Consider the following 26,478-nt stretch of genomic DNA (forward strand, 5'->3'; position numbering starts at 1 on the left):
GTTATCTACCTCAAACTATTTATTTCCTTTTTGATTATCCACGAAGAGACTGGTTATTGAAACTGATCTGTACACTTTTTCTACTTTAAATGATCTTTATTTCGGGAATTTGTGTGGTATACATGTATGATTTTTTAAGTGACACAGATGCGTCTTTCCAACTTTAATTTATTTGAAATTTTATAATCATTTTATAAAGTTCCTAGTCCTATCTGGCCTGTTTTAGGGAATGCCCACTTTGCTGGGATTGGTTTGTTTGAAATTGGAAAACTACAAGGGACAGCCCTATGGGGTTGTTCGCAATGGTGACGTAGGACTACGTGGTCTTATATAATAAATGGTAATGTGTATCTTTATTCAGCCAGGTATTAATCTGAAGCATATTTTAATTATTTTCCTTACCTCATTTTTATATTTTCATTTTCTGTTCTATTTACTATCGTACAGATTTGTCTTGGAGCCAATGCCCATGATTGTGCTGGGTAATTAAATTTTTTATTCAACAGATTACGTTCAACGTATCCACATCGCATAACGGCCGCACCAAGCAGACCGCTCGTAAGTCCACCGGAGGAAAGGCTCCTCTCAAACAGATGGCCAGATGAAGGAGTGAAGAAGTCTCATCGCTACCGGCCAGGAACTGTCGCTTTGCGTGAGATCCGTCGTTACCAGAAATCGACCGAGCTGCTGACTGCAAGTTGCCTTTCAAGCGTCTGGTCGGTGAAATCGCCCAGGATTTCAAGACCGAACTGCGCTTCCAGAGCGCGGCCGTTAATGGCCCTACAGGAATTCAGCGAGGCCTATCTGGTCGGTCTGTTCGCCATCCATGCCAAGCGTGTCACAATTAATTCATGTTCCATTTTCGGTTTTCACAATGTGTACCCCCATATAGAAATCACAGACGTCCTACGTCAAAACCGTACAGTCGTGTCATGGATACAACCTCTTAATCTTTTTGTCAACATTATTTTCATAAGGCAAATCAACTGATTTCTTATCGCGAACTTTGCTAACGCTCAATAAATCATCAAAACCTCTTTCACGTTGGAAATCGATTTGTGGCCCTGAAAAGGGCCGATTGATTGTTTGGATGGTACGAATTTACTTGGAGCTAGTGTACTTGGTGACGGCCTTGGTTCCTTCAGAGACAGCTGTGCTTGGCCAACTCACCCGGCAGCAGCAGACGGACAGCAGTTTGGATTTCGCCGGAGGTGATCGTCGAGCGTTTGTTGTATTGAGCCAGACGGGACTCGACTCAGCAGCAATACGTTCGAAGATGTCATTGACGAAGCTGTTCATGATGCTCATGGCCTTCGACGAGACTCCGGTGTCCGGGTGGACCTGCTTCAACACCTTGTAGATGTAGATGGCATAGCTTTCTTTCCTACGCTGTCTCCTCTTCTTCTTCTCTCCCTTGACGATGACTTTCTGCGCCTTTCCGGACTTCTTGGCGGCCTTTCCACTGGCGGCCTTTTAGCTGGTTTCGAAGGTGGTGTCTCGTTTTGTGCCCGTAGCATAAGAAGCGAAACTCCTCCCCTTTTCAGTATTGCCACTGTATGTATTGTACCCTCCCTGTATTAATAATATGCTACTCGACGCAGGTATAAGTATACCCTCGAGTATGTTCGCCATTCCCGTCAAGCGTGTCACAATTATGCCAAAGGACATTCCGCTGACTCTTCGTATTTGTGGTGAACGCTCTTAATGTTTCCGTCGAAATCTATCAAAACCGGCCCTTTTCAGAGCCACTAAAAGATTCCACAAGAGAGTTGGGAAGGAAATTTCTGCTGCTTACAACTGATCGCATAACAGTGAATCCTGATCTAAAAATTGCAACCAGCAAGTGCCCTAGAACCAAAAGCGATGCGATGCTAGTGATGCCACATTTTTGACGTTGGATAACGTCTTTCGGCAACATACGGGGGTACAAAATTGAAAACAGTCATTTTGGATGCGTTACGAAAAATTAAAAGATTTTGAACAATAATAACTCAACCGTCTCTCGATAGATTTACGAAATAAAGGGATCAATGGATTGGAAATATTTCTAGCAATTTGCTGAATGTTTCAAAACTATTGATTTCATTCTGTAAACTATTGAAACATGGTTAAAAGTAAACCATTGTCTAAAGATGGTGAAAATCGATTGATTTTTTGATATTCTTATACTTTCTCCAACCGAGACATCAGATGCGAGTATCTGACACCTCTGATATTTTCTGTTCTACTATATAAGCGTCCAACAAGGTCGCCCGTTCCATCATCGATTCGCTGCCAGACTGTTGAGCAGTTCAGTCGATTTGAACTCTCTCTAGTTTCGTTCGTTCGTTCGCAAGTCGAATTAGCTCCGCGTTGTGTAGTGACGCTCTCGCTGACCCAGCCATGGGTAAGAAATCGCGCGGTAACGCGAGTGCCGGTTTACCGGGAAAACAGACTCTCCCAGGAGACGGCGCGACCACCGAGCCAGCCCAGAAGAAGCAGAAGAAAACCCCATTGCCCATCCCGACAGGCGTTGCGGACCCGCAGCCGGGGCCTCCCGGAACTAAACGACCCAGACCTGAAGACAGCAGCGCCACCGTATCAGCAGCAAAAAAGCTGCTGAGCAACAATCCGTTCTCCGCCCTGCAGAACGGAGCCCAGTCGCAGTCGGACCCTGAGACGGTGCCGAAAAAAGTTAAGTTGCCACCCTTCTATGTGAAGGGCTTCCCTCCCGGGCTATGGGAGCAGCTGTATTTCTACATTAAGCAGGGCCTTCGCTGCACCATTCAACGGTGCACGGAAGGCTACAAACTGATGGTCCCGGCCGAAAAACACTTCAACGCAGTTCAGGCCCTCTTGGACAGAATGAAGCTGGAGTACTTCTCCCACGACATCGAGGCCACCAAGCCGCTGAAAGTGGTGCTGCGCGGGCTCCACGACATGGACACCACCACCTTAATGGACGAGATTAAGGCGAACGGCCTCAAGCCGGTCGAAGTCCACATGATGACCCGCAGCAAGGCCATCAAGTATCGTGACCAGCTCTACCTGGTCCATCTGGAGAAGAACTCCACAACCGTGAAGGATCTCCAGACGACACGCACACTGTTCCACATCGTAGTGAAGTGGGAGCGGTATAAACCCACCCACCGTGGCGTCACTCAGTGCTCGAACTGCCTATTGTTCGGGCACGGCACCAGGAATTGCCGCATGGCCAGCCGCTGCATCAAATGCGGCAAAAACCACAAGATCGACAACTGCGACAGCATCGAGGAAGCCACTCCCACATGCGCCAACTGCGGTGCCGCCCACAAGGCCACGAGTAAGGCCTGTCCGAAGCGGGCCGAATACGCCGAGATCCGGAAGAAGGCCTCGTCCAACAGCCAGCCCGGTCGCAAGAAGGTTCCAGAAAACAACGCGCAGAACTTTCCTCCGTTATCACCGGTCCAATCACGGCCAATTCCAGTGTTGCCGCCGCTCCCGCTCAACCAACAGTTGGCTGCCGCTGCAGTACCTGGTCAAGCCTCCGGGCCATCGACGGATCCCCCTGCTCCGGGATTGGCCGGTACAACCGGTGAAGCTACAGACGATTCTCCGCTGTCAACGGATGAGATCGTCACACTGTTGGCCCAGGCCATCATCATCAAGCGCACCTGCGCAACAAGAACACAACAGCTCCAAGCTATCATCTCCTTCGTCGCTAATTATGGACCGTGAACCCATAAAGATCGCCAACTGGAACGCTCGCTCCGTAGGGGCGAAAAACATTGAGCTTGCAGACTTCCTCCGCAAGCACGACATCGACGTGGGCCTTCTCACCGAGACCCACCTCAAGACCGGTGACAGCTTCTGGCTGCCCGACCACAGCATTGTCCAGCTTGATCGCACCAGCTCCAGGGGGGGCGGTGTCGCGGTCATCATCAAGAAAGGCATCAAGTACTGCACCCTACCCCACTACCGCACTTCCATCATCGAGGCCGTCGGCGTTGAGGTGGAAACATCGACCGGAAACGTCCGGTTCATCGTTGTCTACTGCCCCCGGCAATGTACCGTTAGCAATGGTACAGCACAGCAGTTCAAGAACGACCTTGCCATCATAACCCACACCAATGCCCGCTTTGTAATCGGAGGGGACCTGAACGCCCGGCACGAGGCCTGGCGGAACTACCAGCAGAACCAGAACGGGCGCCTGCTATTCGACCATTCCCAGCATGGTCTCTATTCCGTCTGGTTTCCGGACGAACCAACCTTCACATCACCGACGGGCAACCCATCGACGCTGGACCTGTTCTTGGCAAACACCAGATTAGCCAAGCCGGTTGCCGTCAACGACCTGAGTTCGGACCACCAACCGGTGCTGACCGAGCTGGGCTACAACGTGGCCCCTGCACCGTGCCAGCGGAAGGACTACCATCGAGTCAACTGGGTCCAGTTTCGACGCGTGGTCGACCGCCACATCGACGACAACCCACCGCTCGACACAGTGGAGGACATCGACCGGGCCCTGGAGGGTCTCCATCAAGCCATATCCGTGGCTGACGAAGAGTGCGTTCGACGAGTGAGGGGTAAGTTTCAAGCAATTGATTCCCACACCAAACTCTTGATTCGGCTCAGAAATGTTCGTAGACGCCAGTTTCAGCGGACTGGGGATCTGCAGCGTAAATACGAAATGGTCGATCTGAATCGGCAGATCGCTTCCAGAATGGTCTCAATCCGGAACGAGAGTTTCGGGCGGCTCGTTCAGAACCTGGATGACCGTTCCAGACCATTCTGGAAGGTTTGCAAGGTGCTGAAGTCTCACCCCAAGCCCATTCCACCACTTAGAGTCAATGACGAACGGCTTATCACCAACGAAGAGAAGGCCAATGCAATTGGGGAGCACATTGCCCAGTCGCATTTGCTTGGCTCTACAATCCCAAGTCCACTCGAGAACCAGGTTGTGCAGTGCGTCCAGACGTTAGATGCCTCCCCTTGTGCCGTCCCTCCAGAAGAACGGATTACAGAGGAACAAATTTGCTCAGCGCTGAAACACAGTACGAACATGAAGGCTCCCGGGTTTGACGGAATATTCAACCTAGAGTTGAAAAATCTCAGCGCGAGGGTGCACTCGCTGCTGGCTGCCATCCTCAACAGATGCTTGGAGCTGCACTACTTTCCAAGCATCTGGAAGGTGGCAAAAATCATCCCGATCCGCAAACCTGGGAAAGACCCTTCACTACCGTCAAGCTACAGACCGATTAGCCTGCTCTCAGCGCTGAGCAAGCTGTTCGAAAAATTGATCCTCAGCCGACTAAACAAGTTTGTGGAGGAACATGACATTCTTCTTCCGGAACAGTTCGGGTTCCGTAAGGGGCATTCCACCAATCATCAGCTAGTGCGGGTGATGAATAACATCCGGAGTAACAAAGCTGTATCCAAGTCCACAGCCATGGGCTTGTTAGACGTCGAAAAGGCGTTTGACAATGTCTGGCACGACGGACTTATATACAAGCTTTGTAACTCCAACTTTCCACCATACCTTGTGAAAATCACCCGTAACTATCGCCAGCAAAGGTCGTTCAGGGTGTCGTTGAATAGTTCCCTTTCGGGACAATTTCCGATCCCAGCAGGTGTTCCGCAAGGGAGTCTGCTGGGACCACTGCTTTACAGCATCTACACGTCGGACATCCCTCCTCTAGGAGACGGTTGCGTGTTCTTCCTGTTCGCAGATGACACCGCGATAGCCGTCAAGGGTAGGATGCCTCGTGAAATTACGAACAAGCTTCAACGATGCCTTGACACCTTTACTGATTATGCCACCACGTGGAAAATCAAAATCAACGCCTCGAAAACCCAAGCGATCATGTTCCTTCACAGACAATCACCAAAACTTAAACCGTCTCCCTCCTGTACCGTAATAATGGATGGTACAAGGGTCGAGTGGTCCACTGATGTTACTTATCTCGGGATGTTGTTCGATGAGAAGCTCCTGTTCCGCTCGCACATAGAGAAAACCCTAGTTAAGTGCTCCGCCTTGGTTAGGTGTTTGTATCTGCTCATTTGCCGCAGATCCCGCCTCTCAAGGCAAAACAAACTGGCTGTCTACAAACAGATCATAGCCCCCGCGATCTTTTATGCCGCCCCGGTGTGGGAATCGTGCGCTCAGACGCACAGGAACAAAATCCAGGTTGCACAGAATAGAGTGTTGAGGATGATCCTAGATCGTCCATTCGACACAAGAATAGCAGACCTCCATCAAGAGGCAGAAATTCCCAAAGTAGATTCCAAAATTGATGATATGACAACTAAATTTATTCAAAAATGCAATCTTTCTGAACATGCTTTAATAAGCAATTTGTACATAGTAGGTTAAGTGTATATAGTAGAGTAGGTTAGTTTTAAGCTGTCAATAGTAGTATTAGGTAGTTTCTCTTCAAATTCTAAAAACAAAACAAACCAATCCCACCAAGGTGGTCGACCGTGTACTAAGTCTAGGACTAATTCTGTAAAACAAATTTTTGAAATTTGATGAAGAAAGCAATTAAATCACTTAGTAAAAATTTATATGGTAATTGTCCAAGTTAAACAAAAATAAAGATCATTTAAACTAAGTTCGCCATTCCCGTCAAGCGTGTCACAATTATGCCAAAGGACATTCAGCTGACTCTTCGTATTTGTGGTGAACGCTCTTAATGTTTCCGTCGAAATCTATCAAAACCGGCCCTTTTCAGAGCCACTAAAAGATTCCACAAGAGAGTTGGGAAGGAAATTTCTGCTGCTTACAACTGATCGCATAACAGTGAATCCTGATCTAAAAATTGCAACCAGCAAGTGCCCTAGAACCAAAAGCGATGCGATGCTAGTGATGCCACATTTTTTCGAAGTTCAATCTGTATTTTCATCGCAAAAAATCTTTTTAATCTGTATCTGGCTTATTTCTTATTATGGTCTCAGTGTGAATTTACGTAAATCTTCATTGAGCAAATTCATAGTTCAGAAGGAGTTTGTTCAATGTTTAGAATCATGAAAAATTACTAAAGTTTGCTTTCTAAAGAATTTGTCTATTTTAAAAATCTTGAAATCATACAATCTTGATTTTTTGTAGTGTTTTGTACCTCTTCTACTGTCTGAAAATACAAAACATTAAGTACCAGTTGTAAGAGACAAATCTTTTTCCGACTGAAAATTTCCTTAATGAAGTAACTATCACAATTCCATAGAATTTGATTTATTTAAGTCTCAGATTACGCAAACCTTTATCTGGACATTGGATATAACACAGAACTTTTACAGGAAGCTTAGTCGAATTGCATGCAATATTCTTTATTTCTAAAATTACGTTTTTAAATATAAAAATATCCAGTTGATTCTTCGACTCACAAACTGTAATCAACCACTTTGGGGGTTTTCTAAAATGGCTTGTTTCGTCGAACAACATCCCGAAATAGATTACTCCGGCAGACCACTCAACCATTGTGCCATCCATGATTACAGTACAAGGTGGAGCCGGTTTTAGTTTGGGCGATTGCCGATGGAGGAACATAATTACTTGAGCTTAAGCAGCATTGATTTTGATTTTCCACGTGTTGGCATAATCAGTAAAGGCATCGTTGAAGTTTGTTTGTTACTTCGCGAGGCATCCTTCCTTTGACCGTCTCCGAGGGGAGGAATGTCGGAAGTGTAGATTCTGTAAAGCAAAAGGCCCAACAGACTCCCTTGCGGAACACCTGCTGGGATGGGAAAGACAACCATTCAACGATACCTTAAACGACCTTTGCTGGAGGTAGTTACGGGTGATTTTAACCAGATGTAATTGTAAGTTGAAGTTACAAAGCTTGTAAACAAGTCCGTCAGGCCAGACATTATCAAACACTTTCTCAACGTCTAACAAGGCCATGGCTGTGGACTTGGATGCAGCTTTGTTACTTCGGATGTTATTCATCACCCGCACTAGCTGGTGATTGGTGGAGTGCCCCTTTCTGAAACCAAACTGTTCCGGAAGGAGAATGTTATTTTCCTCGACAAACTTGAGCAAACGATTGAGAATGAGTTTCTCGAACAATTTGCTCAGTGCTGAAAGGAGGCTGATTGGTCTGTAGCTTGAAGACAATGTTGGATCCTTACCGGGTTTGCGGATCGGTATGATTTTTGCTACTTTCCAGATGCTTGGAAAGTAGTGCAGTTCCAAACATCTGTTGAAGATAGCGGTTAGAAGAGACTGCACTTTCATGCTGAGTCTCTTCAAGATCAAGTTGAATATACCGTCAAACCCGGGAGCCTTCATGTTCTTGGTGCATTTCAGCGCTGAGCAAATTTGTTGTACTGTAATCATATCCGCCGGAGGCACGACACAAGGGGAGGCATCTAGGTTTTGAACGCATTGCGCAACCTGATCATCGAGCGGACTTTGGATAGTCGAGCCAAGCAAATGCGATGAAGCGACATGCTCGCCGATCGCATTTGCTTTCTCCTGTGGGGTGATTAAAAGCCGATCATCATCACATTCGTCTTTGAGAGGTGGAACGGGTTTGGGATGATTTTTCAGGACCTTGGCTACCTTCCAGAATGGTCTGGAGCGATCGTCCAGATTCTGGACAACACGCCCAAAACTTTCATTTCGAAGTGAATCCATTCTGAAAGCAATCTGCCTGTTCAGATCGGCCATTGGATGTGAGGCAGAGTGTAGAACTTGATTCCATTCATGACGACGACCACAACACCACTCCCCTCTAGGAGCTGGTGCGATTAAACCGGATAATTTTGTGGTCAGGCAAACAGAAGCTGCCGCCGGACTTTAGGTGGGTCTCGGTTAGAAGGCCAACGTCGATGCTGTGCTTGCGGAGGAAGTCGGTAAGCTCAATCTGTTTAGCTCTTACAGAGCAAGCATTCCAAGTGATGATAGTTAGTGGTTTAGACGCCATACTGAATGATGAACTTACCGAGTACTTGGATCTGCTCGGGCTTATTGCAGCACTTATGAAGAGCACCTGTCTTGTTGACGAAGATTTCCATCAGTTCATCCGCTGAGAATAGAACGGGGTTGTTGTTTTGCGCTGTTGGTTGTCTCCAGAAACCAGGGGGTGGAGATCTTTGTCCAGCATAATCACCGGAAGCTTCTAGAGGGGGTTGCACCCATAAATTCACTTGCCTTTGCTGAGGAGCACGAAGAGGCGGGAAATCCTCCGTCCTGAAAGTTCTTTTCTCCTTCCTGGTTAGTTGTTGGTTGATGCCTGCTTTCGGATGCGTTTAAAGTCCTCGCGTTTGGAGCACTGTCTGTAGGAACCTTGATGAGCACCATCACAGTAGGCGCATTTTAATGCCACGGCTCAATCCGCAGAGCAGTTGGAAGTGGCGTGTTCTTGAGCGCAGTTGCTGCAGCGTGGCTTGATGTTACAGTTGCGGGTACCGTGACCAAAGTTGAGGCACCGCTGGCACTGTGTTACGTCACGATGACCACCACGGTACGACTCCCAGCGTACGATGATGGAATAGATCGAGCGGATGGCTTGCAGCGCATTGAGCGTCGCCGTCCTCTTCTGAAAGTGAACCAGGAAAAGACAATCCGGGAAGGTTTTCACGCTTTCGTCTCTCATCGTCATCCGGAAGACTGCGATTGCTTGTACCGGTCCTTGATTTCTTCTTCGATTGCCTTGGGGGCAAAATTCGGTAGGCCCCTGATTACCATCGTGAAGGGCTTCTCACCAGGGATGTCATGCGTGAAGTATTCCGCCTTAAAATCCTTCAGATAATTGACAGCCACTTCATAAAGGGTGTCCACGATGAAATTGCCACACTATGAAATTGCTCTAACTTTTTAACCGTTGGGTAGAATTTAATGAAAATTTGGGTGGATTTAGTTCATAGTGCATTATTTACATCCTGCAAGTTTTAAAGTCCTGTGATCAAAACTCGCGGAAATGAAGTCGAAAGAACAGCTCGTGCGTGATAAAATCTTGCGCATTCATCACGAGAACAAGGATCTCTCGCATCGTTCCATCGCTAAAACGTTGGGAATCGCGAATTCCACGGTGTCGCGAGTGATTAAGCGGTTCGAGGAACGGTTGACCACCGATCGGAAGCCCAGAAGTGAAGGAAAAAGTATTCCGTACAACACCAAAAATCACAACCGCGTAGTTGGGGCCTTCAACCGGAATCCGAACGCCTCCGGTAGGGATGTGGCTAAGAAGCTGCACCTAAGCCGAAGTTTTGTCCAGAAGGCCAAAACTAAGGCTGGGCTTCGAACGTTCAAGGTACATATGGCCCCTAATCGCGACGAGAAGCAGAACAAGTCCGCCAAAACCCGTGCCAGGAGGTTGTACCTCAACATGCTGACGAAAGTTGAATGCTGCATCATGGACGACGAAACATATGTGAAGACCGACTTCAAACAGATCCCCGGCAACCTGTTTTTCACGGCCAAGGATAAGTTCAGCGTTCCGGAGCATGTCCGCACTCAGAAGATGTCCAAATTTGCGAAGAAATTCCTGGTTTGGCAAGCCATCTGCACGTGCGGGAAGCGGAGTGCACCTTTCGTGACCCAGGACACGATGAACGGACAGGTGTACATTAGGGTGTTTCATTTTGAAAAAAGTGATGAATTTTTGATAGGCCACCCTCCAGTTCGATTCATAGCCCCAAAATATGAACCTGTGCAAAAAATGGTAAAGATTGATGAAGGTTTAGAGGTCGCGCCAATGATTTGGATTTTGTATGGAGATTTTGGTGAATTAGTATGGGAAATTATTGATTTTCGTTTACATTGCTCTAACTTTGGTTGTAGTTGTCCAAACGTTGAAAAAAAAAAATATGTGGTTGTCATGACAATGATCAACAAGCCTGTTGTTGTTGCGATGAAATTGGCGTTGTTGCCTTGTACATATTCATCTGTCAATTTACCCTATTTTGCCATTTTTTCACATTTTTATAAGCGTAGCAACTGTAGGCTTTTTGTTTATTGCCATAGCAATAACATACTAAATTTTTTCGACATTTGGACAAGTAGAAGCAAAGTTATAGCGATATAAGCGATTTTTTAAATTCTTCCATAGTAATTCCCATACAAATTTCAAATCATTGGCGCGACCTCTAAACCTTCATCAATCTTTACCAATTTTTGCACAGGTTCATATTTTGGGGCTATGAATCGAACTGGAGGGTGGCCCATCAGAAATTCATCACTTTTTTCAGAATGAAGCACCCTAGTGTACATAAAAGAGTGCCTCCAGAAGCGGCTGCTTCCTCTCCTGAAGGCCCACAACGTCCCAACAATCTTCTGGCCGGATTTGGCCTCATGCCGCTACTCCAAGGACGTGCTGAAGTGGTATGCGGACAATAAGGTCAATTTCGTGCCGAAAATGTTCACCCCTCCCAACACTCCGGAGCTCCGCCCCATCGAGAAGTACTGGGCGATTATGAAGCAGCACCTTCTTAAACGACCTAAGGTAGTGAAGACAGTCGAGGAACTGAAGAAAGTATGGGTTTACATGCAAAAAACGGTTGATTCACAGGTTGTGCAGAATCTTATGGCCGGGGTTAAGGCCAAGGTGCGGGCATTTGCGTATGGACTGTAAATAAAATACGAGTAAAATGGTAAAATGAAGTTTAATAGTTATTTCTCAATCCCTGAAAATTTGATGGCAATCGGATGAAAACTCGAATTTTGCGAATCAATTTTGTGTGTGGCAATTTCATCGTGGACACCCTTTACTCCGCTTTCGTACGGTGCATCACCTTGGTTCGGATCCTGCTGAGTTTGTACTCGGCTGCAACACCCAGCGATGCGAAATCGCCAATGAGCGTTCTGAGTGGCACTTTCTTCACCACCAATAATGGAGGAAGCTTCACTTTTTGTTTTTTTTTTGCAATTACTTTATTTGTACAGGCTCAATCGAATAAACTTTACAGAGCCGAGTTATCCTTTGCGGTATACATTGTTACTGTCTTATATTTAAAATTAAAGGAACTGGACCGAGTACTCGCGGTCGTCTCGAGGTTAGTGGAGATTTACAATTTTTTGGATGGGAAAAGGGAAGAAGGAGGTTTTGAATGTGGTTTACGATATAATTATTTAATTAATTCTAAAGCATGAAATTATTTCTATTTATCTTGAAAACAAACATTGAAAAAAAAAACCCCAGACGTACAAAACACAAACTAAACACAGGTTAATCAAACTTACAATCTAAGGTTAATATCCTTAAAGTAAGCATATATGAGTTTCATAAACTCCAGATCACGTCTAGCCAAAATATCCCGAACTGGAACATTAGGTTGTCTACCTCTAGCCCGAAGGGAATCATAAAAATGTGATCTGACTCCACGATACTCTGCACAAGACCAAAGGATGTGATCAGCGTCCTGGTAACCTTGTCCACATTCACAGAGATTGCTGTCTCCCAACCCCACACGGAACAAGTGAGCGTTTAGACAATAGTGATTGGACATGAGACGAGACATCACGCGTATGAAGTCTCGACTCAAGTCCAACCCTTTGAACCATGCAAACTTCGACACCTTAGGGATAATTGAATGTAGCCATCGTCCCAAGCTCCCTTCACTCCATTGATGTTGCCAGCTAACGAGCGACTGCTGACGATAAATAGAGAAAAATTCACTATAGGCGATCTGTCGATCATAAATGTCGCCTTCCATAGCGCCCACCTTCGCAAGTGAATCCGCCTTCTCATTGCCCAAAATTGAGCAATGCGAAGGGACCCACGCGAAGGTGATGATGAAAGAGCGCACGGATAAAGTACTAAGCAGTTCTCGTATTTTCAAGAGAAAATACGAGAAGTGCTCTACCGGCCTAATGGAACGGATAGCCTCGACAGAACTGAGACTATCCGTAAAAATAAAGTAGTGGTCTGGAAGAAGTGAAGCAATTGTTTCCAAAGTGTAGTGAATTGCTGCCAGTTCAGCCACATACACAGAACAAGGAGCTTCAAGTTTTCGAGAGGCGCTATGAAATTCATTAAATACACCAAAACCAGCGGACTCCTCTTTTAGAGATCCATCTGTGAAAAACGTTCTTGCAGAATCAACATGGCCAAACTTTGCAGCGTATAATGACGGAGCAATCATAGGACGATGATGCTCTGGAATTCCGCGGATTTCCTGCGTCATAGATAAATCAAAATTCACTGAATTGCCGACATCGGAGAAGATTACACGATTGGGAATATTTCTTGAAGGGCTGACATCCTGTGTTAAATATAGGTAGTACAAAGTCATAAAACATGTTTGAGGATTTAGCTCCAGAAGCTTCTCAAAATTTGCAATCACCAGTGGGTTCATTACTTCGTAACGGGTGAGGAGCCTCAGAGATAACTCTGAAAAACGGACGGATAGTGGCAACATGCCCGCCAGCACTTCGAGACTCATAGTATGAGTCGAGTGCATGCATCCTAACGCGATACGAAGACAACGATACTGGATCCGTTCCAGCTTGATGATGTGCGTTTTAGCTGCCGACTGGAAGCAAAAACTGCCGTACTCTAAAACCGATAAAATCGTTGTCCGGTACAACGTCAGAAGATCTTGTGGATGGGCTCCCCACCACGTTCCGGTAATTTATCGAAGGAAATTGATCCTTAGTTGGCATTTTCTTCTCAGATACTCAATGTGGGATCTCCAGGTGCATTTGGAATCGAACCAGACCCCAAGATATTTGAAAGACATGGAATGAGTGATCGGTTTACCCAAAAGTTGAAGCTTCGGTTGTGCTGGGCTATGCTTCCTAGAAAAAACGACCAACTCAGTTTTCTCCGTGGAGAATTCGATACCTAGCTGAATAGCCCAAGTAGACAAATTGTCCAAGGTATCCTGTAAGGGTCCTTGCAGGTCAACCTCTTTTGGCCCTGTGATAGACACTACGCCGTCATCTGCAAGTTGTCTCAACGTGCAATTGTCACTAAGACAGACATCAATTTCTCTAACGTAGAAATTGTACAAAAGGGGGCTTAAACATGAGCCTTGGGGGAGACCCATGTAGCTAAATCGAAAAGCTGTAGAGTTTCCATGAGAAAAGCTCATATGTTTTTCTGACAGCAAATTGTACAAAAAATTATTCATTAATGGAGACAATCCACAAGCGTGGAGTTTCTCTGAAAGAACTTCAACGGATACTGAATCAAAAGCCCCCTTGATATCCAAGAACACAGAAGCCATTTGCTCTTTCTTAGCAAAAGCTAACTGAATTTCCGAGGAAAGCAACGCGAGACAGTCGTTCGTTCCCTTACCCCTACGGAAACCAAATTGAGTATCTGAAAGAAGGTGGTTCGTCTCAACCCATTTGTCGAGGCGAAAAAGGATCATTTTCTCCATCAATTTCCGAATACACGACAGCATCGCGATGGGCCGATACGAATTGTGATCCGACGCGGGTTTATCAGGCTTTTTAATGGCTATCACCCTTACTCGTCTCCAATCGTCGGGAACAATATTGAGATCCAAGAACTGATTGTACAAGTTCAACATGCGCCTCTTAGCGACGTCTGGGAGGTTTTTCAGCAAGTTGAACTTGATTCTATCAGATCCCGGGGCAGAATTGCCACACGAAAGGAGAGCGAGTGAAAGTTCCACCATTGAAAAAGGCTGACTGATTTCGTCTACCGAATTCGCGGTTTCGCGAGGAATCAAATGCGACGGCACGGAATCCGGACACACTTTTCGCGCGAATTTAAGAATCCATTGATCCGAGCATTCCTCGCTTTCGTTGTTAGTAGACCGGTTACGCATTCTTCGCGCCGTACTCCAAAGCGTATTCATAGACGTTTCGCGCGACAATCCGTCTACAAACTGCCGCCAGTAACCCCGTTTTTTGGCCTTGATGAGGCTCTTGAGTTCGCGTTCAAGAGATGTGTATGCGTCGAAATGCTCGCGTGTTCCGCGTTTCCGAAAAAGTTTAAACGCGTCGGACTTTTTACGGTAAACCTCCGTGCATTGTTGATCCCACCAGAGCGATGGTGTTTTCTTACGAATAGACGATCGCGGCACCGGTCGTGTTTGAGCTTGAAGTGCGCTGTCGACGATGAGATTAGAGAGGAAATTATATTCCTCCAACGGCGGAAGCTCTTCCACTGACGATACTGTATCGTCTATCGCGGATTGGAACTTAGTCCAATCGATGTTACGGGTTAGATCATACGCGACGTTAACGGATTCTGACGAGTTGAACCCACTGGCAATCGAAATTTTGATCGGCAAATGATCACTACCGTGCGGATCCTGGATTACATGCCAAGTGCAATCCAACGATAGTGAATTGGAGCAAAAGGTGAGGTCTAATCTGCTACCATTCGAGGATGGACCAGCCAAACGTGTTACTTCTCCATTGTTAAGGATTGTCATGTTGAAGTTGTCGCAGAGATCATAAATCAAAGTAGAACGGTTATCATCGTACAGTTCCCCCCAGCCTGTACCGTGGGAGTTAAAATCTCCCATGATCAACCATGGAGCGGGAAGTACCGCACATATGTCGAAAAGTTGTTTGCGATTAACAGAGACTCTAGGAGCAATATATACAGAAGCAATACAAAGGCTCTTACCTTTAATGGTAGCCTGACATGCGACAACTTCAATACCGGGGAATTCGGGAAGATTCACTCTATAGAAGGAATGGCACTTTTTGATCCCCAAAAGTACCCCTCCTCCACGTGAATCCTCACGATCCAATCGAATAATGTTAAAATCGTAAAAAGGGAGATCAATTTCTGAAGAGAGCCATGTTTCACAGAGGGCAAATGCATCGCAATTATTGTTATGGACTAAATACTTGAACGAATCTAATTTCGGAATAAGACTTCGACAATTCCACTGTAGAACAGTGATCAAATCCCCGACCTCGTTTGGAAAATTATCCATCGAAGGAGATGATAGCTGCAAGAAGGGGCCATTTTGAAGTCAATTGCTTCAAGAAGGATTTCACAGTGGGAAGCAATGTGAGGACAATGCTTTTCAGAGGATCAGAAATGTTGAGGTATTTGAGAATACCGTCCACAATGTCATCAAATGAGAACAACCCAGATGAAGAAGGGGTTTCTGTTCTTAAAATTGGGGCATCAGGGGTTTTGGATGTCCCCGGAAGTGGTGGAAAATCCTGGGTATAGTCAGTTCTGCGGAATCCAGGAGGAGTAGAAGTCTCCTTTTTTCCACCACTCCTTGATTTAGGCAAGCTGATTTGGGGTTCTTTATTTGCAACAATCCGCGAACGGATGCGCTTTCGTTTCCGTGCAGAACCTTCCGGAAAACTGAAAGAAGTTCCCTCCTCAGCCAAGTCAGAGTCAGTCTCGTCATCTGACAAAAGAGAAAAGGGATTTTTGTCATTGGTCGATGGCGTGGCTGTCTTAAGCATTTCTGCAAAAGACCGCCTGGAACGTTCCTTAAGGGAGCGTTTCATTTTGTCCCCGAGCTGTTTGTACGCCGGGCACGACGAGAGAGCATGAGGAGGAGTTCCGTTGCAGTACACGCATTTTGGTGCAGTAGCTGCGCAGGCGCCATCCTCATGCTTCTCCACGCATTTGGAGCAGCGTGCCTTGTTGCCGCAGTGGGAGGCCGTATGTCCCAACCGCTTACAATGCTGGCAGTTCATGACCCGAGGTACAAACAACCGCACAGGAAGACGAAGTTTTCCCAGCTCGATGTATTGAGGAAGGGCAGATCCAGAAAAGGTCACCCGAAACGAGTCTGTGGGGGTAAAACTCTTTTTACCCTCGCTGAGCGATACTGACTTCATTCTATGAACGGCCAGTATCTTTACCGGAGGAAGCAAGGGGTTCTTGAATCGGCCAACCGCTTGCTTCTCCAGTATCTCGGGGTTCAGACTCGCCTCAGTGACCACGCCTTCGATCTCCACATCAGAGGCTGGAATGTACACCCTATATTCCAGTGTGAAAAATTGGGAAACAGCAATTTCATTGGCCTGTTTCAGGTTAGCGACGGTCACACGAAGTTTGTTGTGCCTAACCTTCGTTATTTCGGTCACGGCAGAGAATCGCTTTGTCAGATCATCAGATATCTGAACAACATTCAAGGGTTTGTTTTTGGGCTGAAAATAGACAACCCATGGGCCAGTCGAGTCATTCGGGTAGGCCCGCAATCTGGTGCTTTTCTCAGCCTGCCCATCGACAGACTGAGACGACGAACCAGGGATGACATCATCATTCTTCTGAGATGAATGGTCATCCATGTCGTCTTCTGACAAAACATCCATTTTGTTCAACTAGTGGGAGCGCAAAACGCTCTCCCACTGAACGCACAGACACAATACACAGAAAACACTACAAACACAGAAATACAAAATGAAAATTTAACTAATGGAGGAGTAAAAGAAACAAGAAAAAACAAAAACTTATCTGATAATCCTATACTACTACCACCGAGCGTTATATGTGTAGGCGTTTACACAGATGGCTGGAAGAGACGCGCTGCGTGGATGACCTTCGTTGTGGTGCACTTGATCCGAGACGGCTAATACATAGGTGTAACAGTCGGAAGAAGTGTTAGTTTGTTTACTTAAATGAACCATGCCCATTTTCTTATGGCATGTTTGCTATACGAAATGCGCCTCGTGTTTATTAGCGAATTTCACATCAAAGATTGATTAATTGAGTAGGAAATCAGTTTGGCACGGCATTTGTGACCAGCATACACCTTCCGGTAGTATGAAACAGGTCAAAAACTGTTCAAATCCGCAGATAAAATTTTTGTTTTGAATTTCTGTATAGCAAAATAGTGAACTTTTCGTGAACATTAACGGCAAAGAACTCACCAACACTGGGAGACTGTGAGTTCCTGCCCACCTGTTCATTTACCATCGTGCACTTGATCGAGGCTCGGTACTCAGCGCACACAGGCGCACGATGATTGATGAACGATGAAGATGTAGAAACGGGTGCTCACACTCGATGATGATGATACGTGAGTGGGTATGCGTAAGCGCGTATGCGTGACCACGCAACGATGATGCCCAAATTTGTTTGCGAATTTCCAATAGCACGGATTAATCTTTCCGAAAATGACACTTTCTACTAAAAAAAAACTCACTTTTCGATCAATTAACCGGGAACTATGCCAGGAGTCACTTAGTGAGAAAAAAACTGATAAATTATATCAAGCGAATACCGAAAAAACTTCCAAAACAACGGAGCGCGAAACAAGTCGACCGTACTTCTTGCTAGGACGCAGTGGGATGAAGCTTCACTTTTGCAGCATTCATTTATCGACGGCGTCGCCGAAATCACCGATGTCGCTGGCGTTCGTCGCGGTGACATCATCTCACCCACTCGCACCATCCGGACTGGCTCTGGTCTTCCTCTTCTTGGGCTGCTTCATCACTGCTGGTGTGGTATTCCCAACATCGGTAGCGTTCCTTTTAGAGATAGGTACACTCGAGCTACACTCACCACTGTTCTTCTTGTTCTCCGCTTTCTCTGCGCTACTTTCCCATTTTGAGACTGAAATACCACTCGTTTGCTCTCGAGCACAGCAAATCGTAGAATACTTTTCCAATTGTATGGTATGGCATAATAAAAAATGGTCCTGCAGCGAAGAAATGTCAGAGGCGTCTCGATCTACCCAAAGAGAAGGATTCTGCAGGTAGTCAGGTTGTCGTGCTGCTCTTTCCGTTGACTAGATTTTTTTTTCCAAGGAATGCTTTCGATCTTTAGTTTTAACGACCTGGATCCACATTCAGTGATGCCACATAAATATACAGATTTATCTGTAATAATGCAGATTTTTTTTTTCAATATTTCGATACAGATATTTATAATACGGATTACAGATTTTTTGAAAATATACTGACATACAAATAAGTGGAATATATTTTAAATAATTTTTAATATATTTTTATTAATTCCGATAAATAGTCATTTCTTCCTTTCGAGCAGCTTGAATTCATTCTTTGAGCATCAAACCCAAATCATATTGTTTACAAAATAAAATATCATTGGATTATCTTTAATAATTTCGAATGGACTTCTGATGTTTAGTTTCCCATTCTTATTGTTTGATTAATATTGTCAAATGGTGACCGACACCGACCGATGGTTAATTAATCTGTTTGTCAAAGAGTAAACAAGCCATTTTAGCAAACTCTCTCGAAGAGTCAATTGGATACTTTGAAATTTAAATAGCGTCAAATTGGAAAGAATAATGTATGCAATTCGACTAAACTGCCAGTAAAAGTTTTGTGTTAAAACTTATTAAGAATTACGGCCCTGTGCTTCGGTCAGAGAGCGTATAGGGCGTCGTTGTGCCAATTTGGTCGTGGCACATTTCGAGTATGAGAAAGTAATTGCAGTTAGATCAAAAGTGCCTGAGAAAAATGCAAATACTTTCGCAGATTACCCGAAGTTGCGATAGTGAAGGTATGATCACAGACAAGCAGACATAACATTCTTAAAACTTTCATCGAAATCGTTTTTAACGGTCAATTTAAATGTGTATTAGTTGGTAGTACCGCAACCTGTGGTGCACATAATCAATTCCCTAGCGTTTGACGTTTACACACTACAACCATCTGTTGAGTGTATTGCCCATCAAAGTATATACGTATATAAGTATATACAGATGGCAGTAGGGTTTACAATGATAAATGTTCAATGCGTTGTGTCTGCTTGTCTGTGAAATAACATGGAGGTAACGTTAGGATAAAATCAAAACATTGAGAAGTATAACGCATCACTTTCAGAAATATTCACTTCGCAACCGATGAACCATTCTGACGGCCATATGAGTACCCAAGTAACCATATAGTCGCAATATAGCTTGTATATTCTTACTTTGCTTGACTATGGTTAGTTGGGGAACCTGATGAAACTGTCACTTCTTGAAACTGATCCCTTTCGTATTTCTTTCATTCTTTTTTTCGCTCACGGAGCGCTTGGTGGAACAGCGACTTTGGACGTGAGCCTCGTCCCAGATCACCATGGCAATTCAATTCAATTCAATGAAGCCCACCAAAAAAGGCGGAATCATTTAAGAACCAACCAAGGACGATCTACGGAAGGAAATTGCCGGTGAAGCACGGAATGAAATACGAAGCGTTAGAGAAAAAGTCCAAGGGATTCCAAAAGAAGTAATCAACGACGGCGGAAGAGCAGAATATGGTGAGAGCTTTCCAATTATTAAAAAAATATATATATTAAAAATAAACTAAATACATGAAAGGTTTGAAAACATATATTTTCAAACCTGGAAGCGTGTATGCAATACCAATATCCATTTGATAACGGTGATGCATACATGCGGGGCTTATTGTAATTGAAAGTAACCTCGGAATGGGCGTGACTCTCCAGATATTCTGAAATGGGTTGCTGGATCTGCAATAGAGCTATCACCTTCTAACTCCCGGACTAAATCTGTCTACAATGACCATAAATGCGACATTGTAGAGAGAGTTCTTCCATAATAACACTGCCGGCCAGTGGGGGTTAGATTGAATACATACACATACACACACACACAAAACTTATTAAGAATTACGGAGAAAAAAAAAACAATGATCAGATAAATATGTTCGTAATCTCTGACATAAAAAAATCATAACTTCATTATGGAAATTTTCAGCCGGGAGCAGCACTTAATTTGTTGTATTTTCAGACTTGTAAAAAAACCAAATCGCTTTAAAAAATCAAGATTTTAGGAGTTTGAGATTTTATTAAATTGATTAATTCTTTAGAAAGCAAACTTTAGTAAGTTTCAAGCAGCTATACTTTGAAGAAATTATACAGATTCAGATACAGATTAAAAACACTGTCCACATGGGGGTGATTCTACCAGTGGCTTTTCATGAAGTAAATTTGTTTCCATTGCGTTAATTATTGCTAAATTTAATTGCCATTTTCAAAAAACAGTCCTTCGAACCGTTTTTTTTTTTTGAAGTGATAAGCGTTGGGTGAGCCAAAATTTTTAGAACCCATAGAATTTCTTCAGCACATTCCTTAAAATTTGGAAAATCCGTAGAACTCTATGGTCGGTCGACAGATCCTTAGTAAATCTAAAAACTCATAGATCTATGGATAAACCCGTAGAACTGACCACACTGCACGTCGTACAACACTTTACAACCAAAATTAAACGAAACTTTGCGAAAATAATATGAAAAAATCACGATAAGTACACGCTTAAACAGACTTAAAACCACTTAGTTCAAACTTTGACAGTCAGCGGTATCAACTATTCGTCAACAATTATGTACAAAACATTCCATCGCTATTCACCCATCGTTGCCTTGTCACGTTTGTGATTGGTTCGATATTACATAGCAAGACTTAGTTAAGCCGCGGCTACAGTTTACAGTACGGCTCAAAAGTATTAGTAATAAAAAATGACTGTTGAGTAAGTCCTCCTTTGAATTTTTATGCTAAGAAGTTCAAACAATTTAGGATGCTGATCTGCACTTGGTATACATATAATATATATTAGAGTGGGTCATCGTTGTATGGAAAAACGCAAACTTTACCGCACCAATCGAGAACAAACCTTTTTTGGTTCCAATTGGAGTCCCAAACAACTGTGCAAAATTTGGGGACGATTGGTTGTAACTTGGCTTTGTTTTTGTTTAGAAATTAGGAAGGGAAAACATTTTTTTTTGCATTTTTATCCCTAGAGACCACAATTTTGCATGAACCGTGCAACTAAGCATGTACAAATATAGTCCAAGAAGTGAATAACAAATTTACCACAAGAAGTAAGGTGTTAGAATGTATCTAAAAAAAAGTTATAACTATTCAAATATTTATGGTTTGAATTAAACACCAAAAATCCCTTTTTCTGCCAACACTGCCGGTGTACCAATGGAAGTCAGATTCTAAACTGAAATAATATCGGAGTTTCTTATCTTACCGATTTGGTATGTTCAGATGAATTATTCAAAAACAATTGCTCTATCTCATATGTGTAGTTGGAGAGGGAGGGAGGGGTTAATAATTTACCCCATCCCTCTCACTCATATCAATAGTTTTAGTTTGAAATAACTTCGGGGCTTCTTATTTTATCGATTTGGTATGTTCAGGATACATTATTCAAAAACATTTGCTCAATCTCATAAGCGTTGTTAGACAGCGGGTGGGGACGGGGGGACGGTTTACTGTATGTAGTTTTTAAAAAGAAAATTTTTGTAGTGTAAATATTTAATATACGCTTGTCGGTTCATTTGTTAGTGAGGAGATGTTGTTTGAATTATTAGCAGCTGGGAAATTTTAAATTTCTATACAAAGATTTTATTTGAAATACTAAACTGCCATTCGGGCCACCCGCATTTTGAAAACACAGAAGTAGTCGTACGTCAAGAACCAAAAACAAGAGGAAACGAAAACTGTCTTCACCAGTTTCGTCTCAGACACAGGTACAGTCGGAATTCGCTTGTTGGGTTAACTTTAAGAGAGCTAAGTTTCAGTTGGGCTCGCCAGCCAAACGTAACTTCTAACAGTGCTGATTCCTTTTGAAAATTTCTACCGGCTTCATGCAAAAACCGGCAAACGAGTGGAGTAATGTTACAGATTATTTCAATGCGATACAACGAGTTGCTTCCTTGATGGTTGTGAACGATATGGCCGAATGAGGGGTGAAGCTAATTTCTAACTTATCTAGAAATCCACCCGAGACCTAATTCAACAGCACTATTTGCTTCAAGGGATAGAACAGCATCGAAAAGAGTACCCTGAGAAATCGTAGAATGTATTAAAATTAAATATAATCATTACAATCCAATGACATTTGTGTGAATATATCTGACATTGTATATTGCACCAAAAGAGTAGGGAAGAGAATGGTAGTACTAGCTTTACAACTGCTCTTATGAGATTAAGCAAATGTTTTTGAATAACCCATCCGACCAACTCGAGAGATGGGAAACTCCGAAGTTATTTTTGTAAGGGCCAGAAAGCATACAGTAAGCCCCCCCCCCCCCTCCAAATACGCCTATTAAATGGAGCACATGTTATTGAATACATCTGAACAGACCAACTTGGCAAGATCAGAAACACCGAAGTTATTGCAGTTTGAAGACTTAAATCAATTTATATGAGTGAGTGGGTGGGGGAGTAGTTAGCCTCCCCCCTCATCTCTTAATATGCATATGAAATTGAAAAATTGTTTTTGAATAATTCATCTGAACATACCAAAACGATAAGATAACAAACTCCGAAGTTATTTCAGTTTGAAACTTTACTTCTATTGATATGGGTGACCCCCCCCCCCCTCCACCCTCCGACAACGCATATGAGATATATCTATTGTTTTTTCATATTTCATCTAAACATACCAAAACGACACAATAATTAACTTCGTATTTGGAGTCATTGGTACACCGGCAGTGTTGGCAGAAAAAGGGATTTTTAACATTTAATTTAAAACATTGATCTTTGAACAGCTATAACTTTTTTTATGGGCATTCTTGCACAATACATTTCTGAGCAAAGTTGTTAGGCACAATACATTTCTGAGCAAAGCTTTGTGCAAAATTATGGTCCCTAGTAATAAAGATGCAAAAAAGTAGGTTTTCCCATTCTAATTTCCACACAAATTTCAAATGCAATGCGGAAAGCCGGCCTACAACCAATCGTCCGCAAATTTTGCACAGTTGTTTGGAACCCCAAATGGAACCCAAAAAACATTGTATTGAAAAAATGGTCATGATGACCCATCCTAATATATATTAAATTAAGGTAGATCACTCTGCACACCAATCTTCTTCTTCTTCTTCTTCGCATTTCAAGCTTATTGCATATCGCTTATTGGCTTATTGCGTGCTCTCAACTAAGTGTTCTAAGATGCACTTCCACAGTTATTAATTGAGAGCTTTCGATGCCTGTACCATTTTTGCATTGGTATAATTGTGTGGCAAGTCCAATCATACTTCTATGCCCAGGGAAGTCGAGAAATTTTCCAACCCGAAAAATTCCTATACCGAACCGGGAATTGAACCCAGCCTCCTCCAGCATGGTCTTGCTTTGTAGCTGCGCCTTTACTGACTAAGCTAAGGGAGGCCTCAACGCACACCAGTCTTGGGCCACCTTTTTTGTCAGTGTGCCGCAAGTGTGACGCAGGTGTACCGATTGTGCCGGTCATAGAGCAAGCTGCGATTGTTTGTAAAATATCCATCCCGGCAACCCGGTATTTCGGACACCTTGACTGTTTTGGTTTGAAATCGCAAGGATCAATTGGATTTAGGATGACGCGGTAAGTGGCGGGTGTGCGAAAATTTGTTTTTTTTTTGTGTTCATAGGATAACATAAGTCCTGTGTTTAAGGGTTTTATAATGCCCTCAAAGACATACCAGAAACCTAGCCTTTCGTGATGTGAAAAGCAACGGTCTATCAGTGGCCGGAAAGAGTTGGAACCGGTGGGGAACATTGTTGGAGACCGACTATAGAGGATGATGAATAGACTTCTGTAGTTTGTTTTGTGTGAGCTGTCTTGAGTCCACTCTAGAACCTACATTTCGTATTTAGATCTATACGTGAACTGCTGGTCTGAGTTCCTCAGTCAGTCAAACAGCACGTAATGTTGTGAACAATTTCAATGACAGTTGTCGGGCAGAATTGAAAGGGTGTTTTCTACGGATAACTCTAGATAGAGCTGGAATTGGGGCGTAACAGCTTTTGTAAACAGTGACTTCTGTCGATGATTTCTAGAAAGTTAATGCTCGCCAATGAAAATCAACAACACCATCGGGTAAGGGAAGACTTCCCCTACCCGACGGTAATGTTGGTTTGCGTGGGCGTGCCTTGAGCTCCTAGAAATCATCGATAGAAGTCATTGTTTACAAAGGATTTTACGCCCTAATTCCAGCTCTGTCTATAACTTCAAAGGAATATTGAGAAGATTAAAAAATAACATCAAAGGGAATTCCGATAAAAAAGCGTGGTGTAGTGGTAAGCGTGATTGCCTCTCACCCCAAAAGGTCTGGGTTCAATCCCAGTCGGCGCCGCCAGAATTTTCTGAGGCATAACATCTCTGATCACGCCTTCCTTCGAAAGGGAAGTAAAGTCGTTGATCCACGGTTCATAAGTTGATGGGTCGATAGGTAGGGTCCAGGTGTGAGAGCTGCCTCTTTGGCGTCGGTAGTATTGGTACTCAGTAAACAATAAAAATAACAAATTCTGCCCTCTCTAGTTCCTCATGCATATGAGATACAGTTCTAAATGATCTTAAAACCTACGAAAGCGTCATACATAATTTTACCTTATTCTTTTGATAAAAAAATATAGAGAAACAATTGAATGTAAATTAATGCACGAAAATAATATAGATGATTTTCCATGCCTGGTTGCACAGCCAAGGCAAAAGCACTTCAGGGATTCAGAACAACAATGAGATTCCCTGAAATTAAATAATGTTCCCTTAACTTCTGCGAAGATCCCCACTTCATTAAAGAACTTGATATCTTTTCAAAAATAGCATGTTTTTACCATCCACCAATACATTACACGCAAACCAAAAATCTATTACAATAAATGTTAGTTCCGTTTCCTATCATCCTCTGTTCATGAACATCGCAACGAATGTTAGGAGTTGACCATGCAAGCGATGTAATGGTTTTTTGTCTTGTTTTATTTCGTGTTAACGTGGATATTTCGACTATACCAGTAAGATTGTAGAACGACGCACGTTGTAGAACATTGTAGAACGACGCACACACTTGCCTCGAATGCCTCTATTACAATGAATGTTAGTTCCGTAATGGTTTTTTGTCTTTTTCATTTCGTGTTCTATCTACGCTTTCGACTATACCAGTAAGCTTGTAGAACGACGCACATTGTAGAACATTGTAGAACGACGCACACACTTATCTCGAATCTCTCCAGCAGAAAAAGCATACGAAGTCGAGCATGCGAGAAAATGAGCGCTTCATGTTTGATTTTAGGCTATCCATTTACAGAAGCATGGAGAGAGCAGTGGAGAAAGCACAGGTCTGATAGTCGCAACGTCCGTGGTTCGAGTCCAGTCGGCAACCTTTTTTCTATTTTTTCGACATAATTAATTTCACTCACTAATACACTCTACATTTTTCGGTCTCCAATTTTATTACATCGGACCGCAGCTAGGTATATCGCATCCTCGGTTCATGCGGTCTCCACTTACATCCTCTGATGATGAATCCCACATAATTGTAAGCGAATCTTACATCCACCGGTTGGGTGTATAGTAGTTCGTTCGTGTTTTATTATTTGAAACTCAAAAGCTAGGTCTACCATTTTTGTCACTTTCATTCCTTCGATTCAATAAAAACTACAACCGCACCTACAACGTTTACTACTACTACCATCAAAATATGGAGTCAGACAACAACCAAATACGAAACAGATTGAAAACAAAAACCAAAAACGCGTAGGATTTGTAAAAATACCCGTTTGTTTTGGCCATTAATCTCAAGCGACAGCTATCAACACGTGTTTTTCTTTTCTGTTTTTTATTAAACGATGACTGATTCATACACACTAAGATTTTTTTACAGGAGTCAGTATTTTTTTTACTGGGTTTTTGAATTGCTGAAAAAGTCGGTAAAAATTCAAA

At 43.5% G+C, this 26,478-nt stretch overlaps 2 protein-coding genes across 2 annotated transcripts in view; both read right to left on the reverse strand.

Moving 5' to 3' along the window:
- Positions 1 to 26,478, reverse strand: part of dsx (doublesex) — a 499,608-nt gene that overhangs the window by 445,405 nt on the left and 27,725 nt on the right. The window lies entirely within an intron of this gene.
- LOC135697064 (histone H2B-like) lies at positions 1,102 to 9,256 on the reverse strand. Its single transcript, XM_065216647.1, has 2 exons — positions 9,107 to 9,256; positions 1,102 to 1,470 (listed from the first exon to the last, which is right to left on the reverse strand). Exons 1-2 carry the CDS (start codon positions 9,254 to 9,256, stop codon positions 1,102 to 1,104), a joined length of 519 nt encoding a protein of 172 aa, XP_065072719.1.

Source organism: Ochlerotatus camptorhynchus, unplaced genomic scaffold (assembly GCF_037179485.1).
Source record: "Ochlerotatus camptorhynchus isolate MF236.1 unplaced genomic scaffold, CSIRO-AGI_Acam_v1.1 ptg000066l, whole genome shotgun sequence".
Classification (NCBI taxonomy): domain Eukaryota; kingdom Metazoa; phylum Arthropoda; class Insecta; order Diptera; family Culicidae; genus Ochlerotatus; species Ochlerotatus camptorhynchus.

Coding starts and splice junctions, on each gene's coding strand:
- LOC135697064 (XM_065216647.1), bottom strand. CDS start 9,256: ATGGTGCTCATCAAGGTTCCTACAGACAGTGCTCCAAACGCGAGGACT. Junction 1,471..9,106: donor CTTCGTGCTCCTCAGCAAAG/GCAAGTGAATTT, acceptor ACCAGCTAAAAG/GCCGCCAGTGGAAAGGCCGC.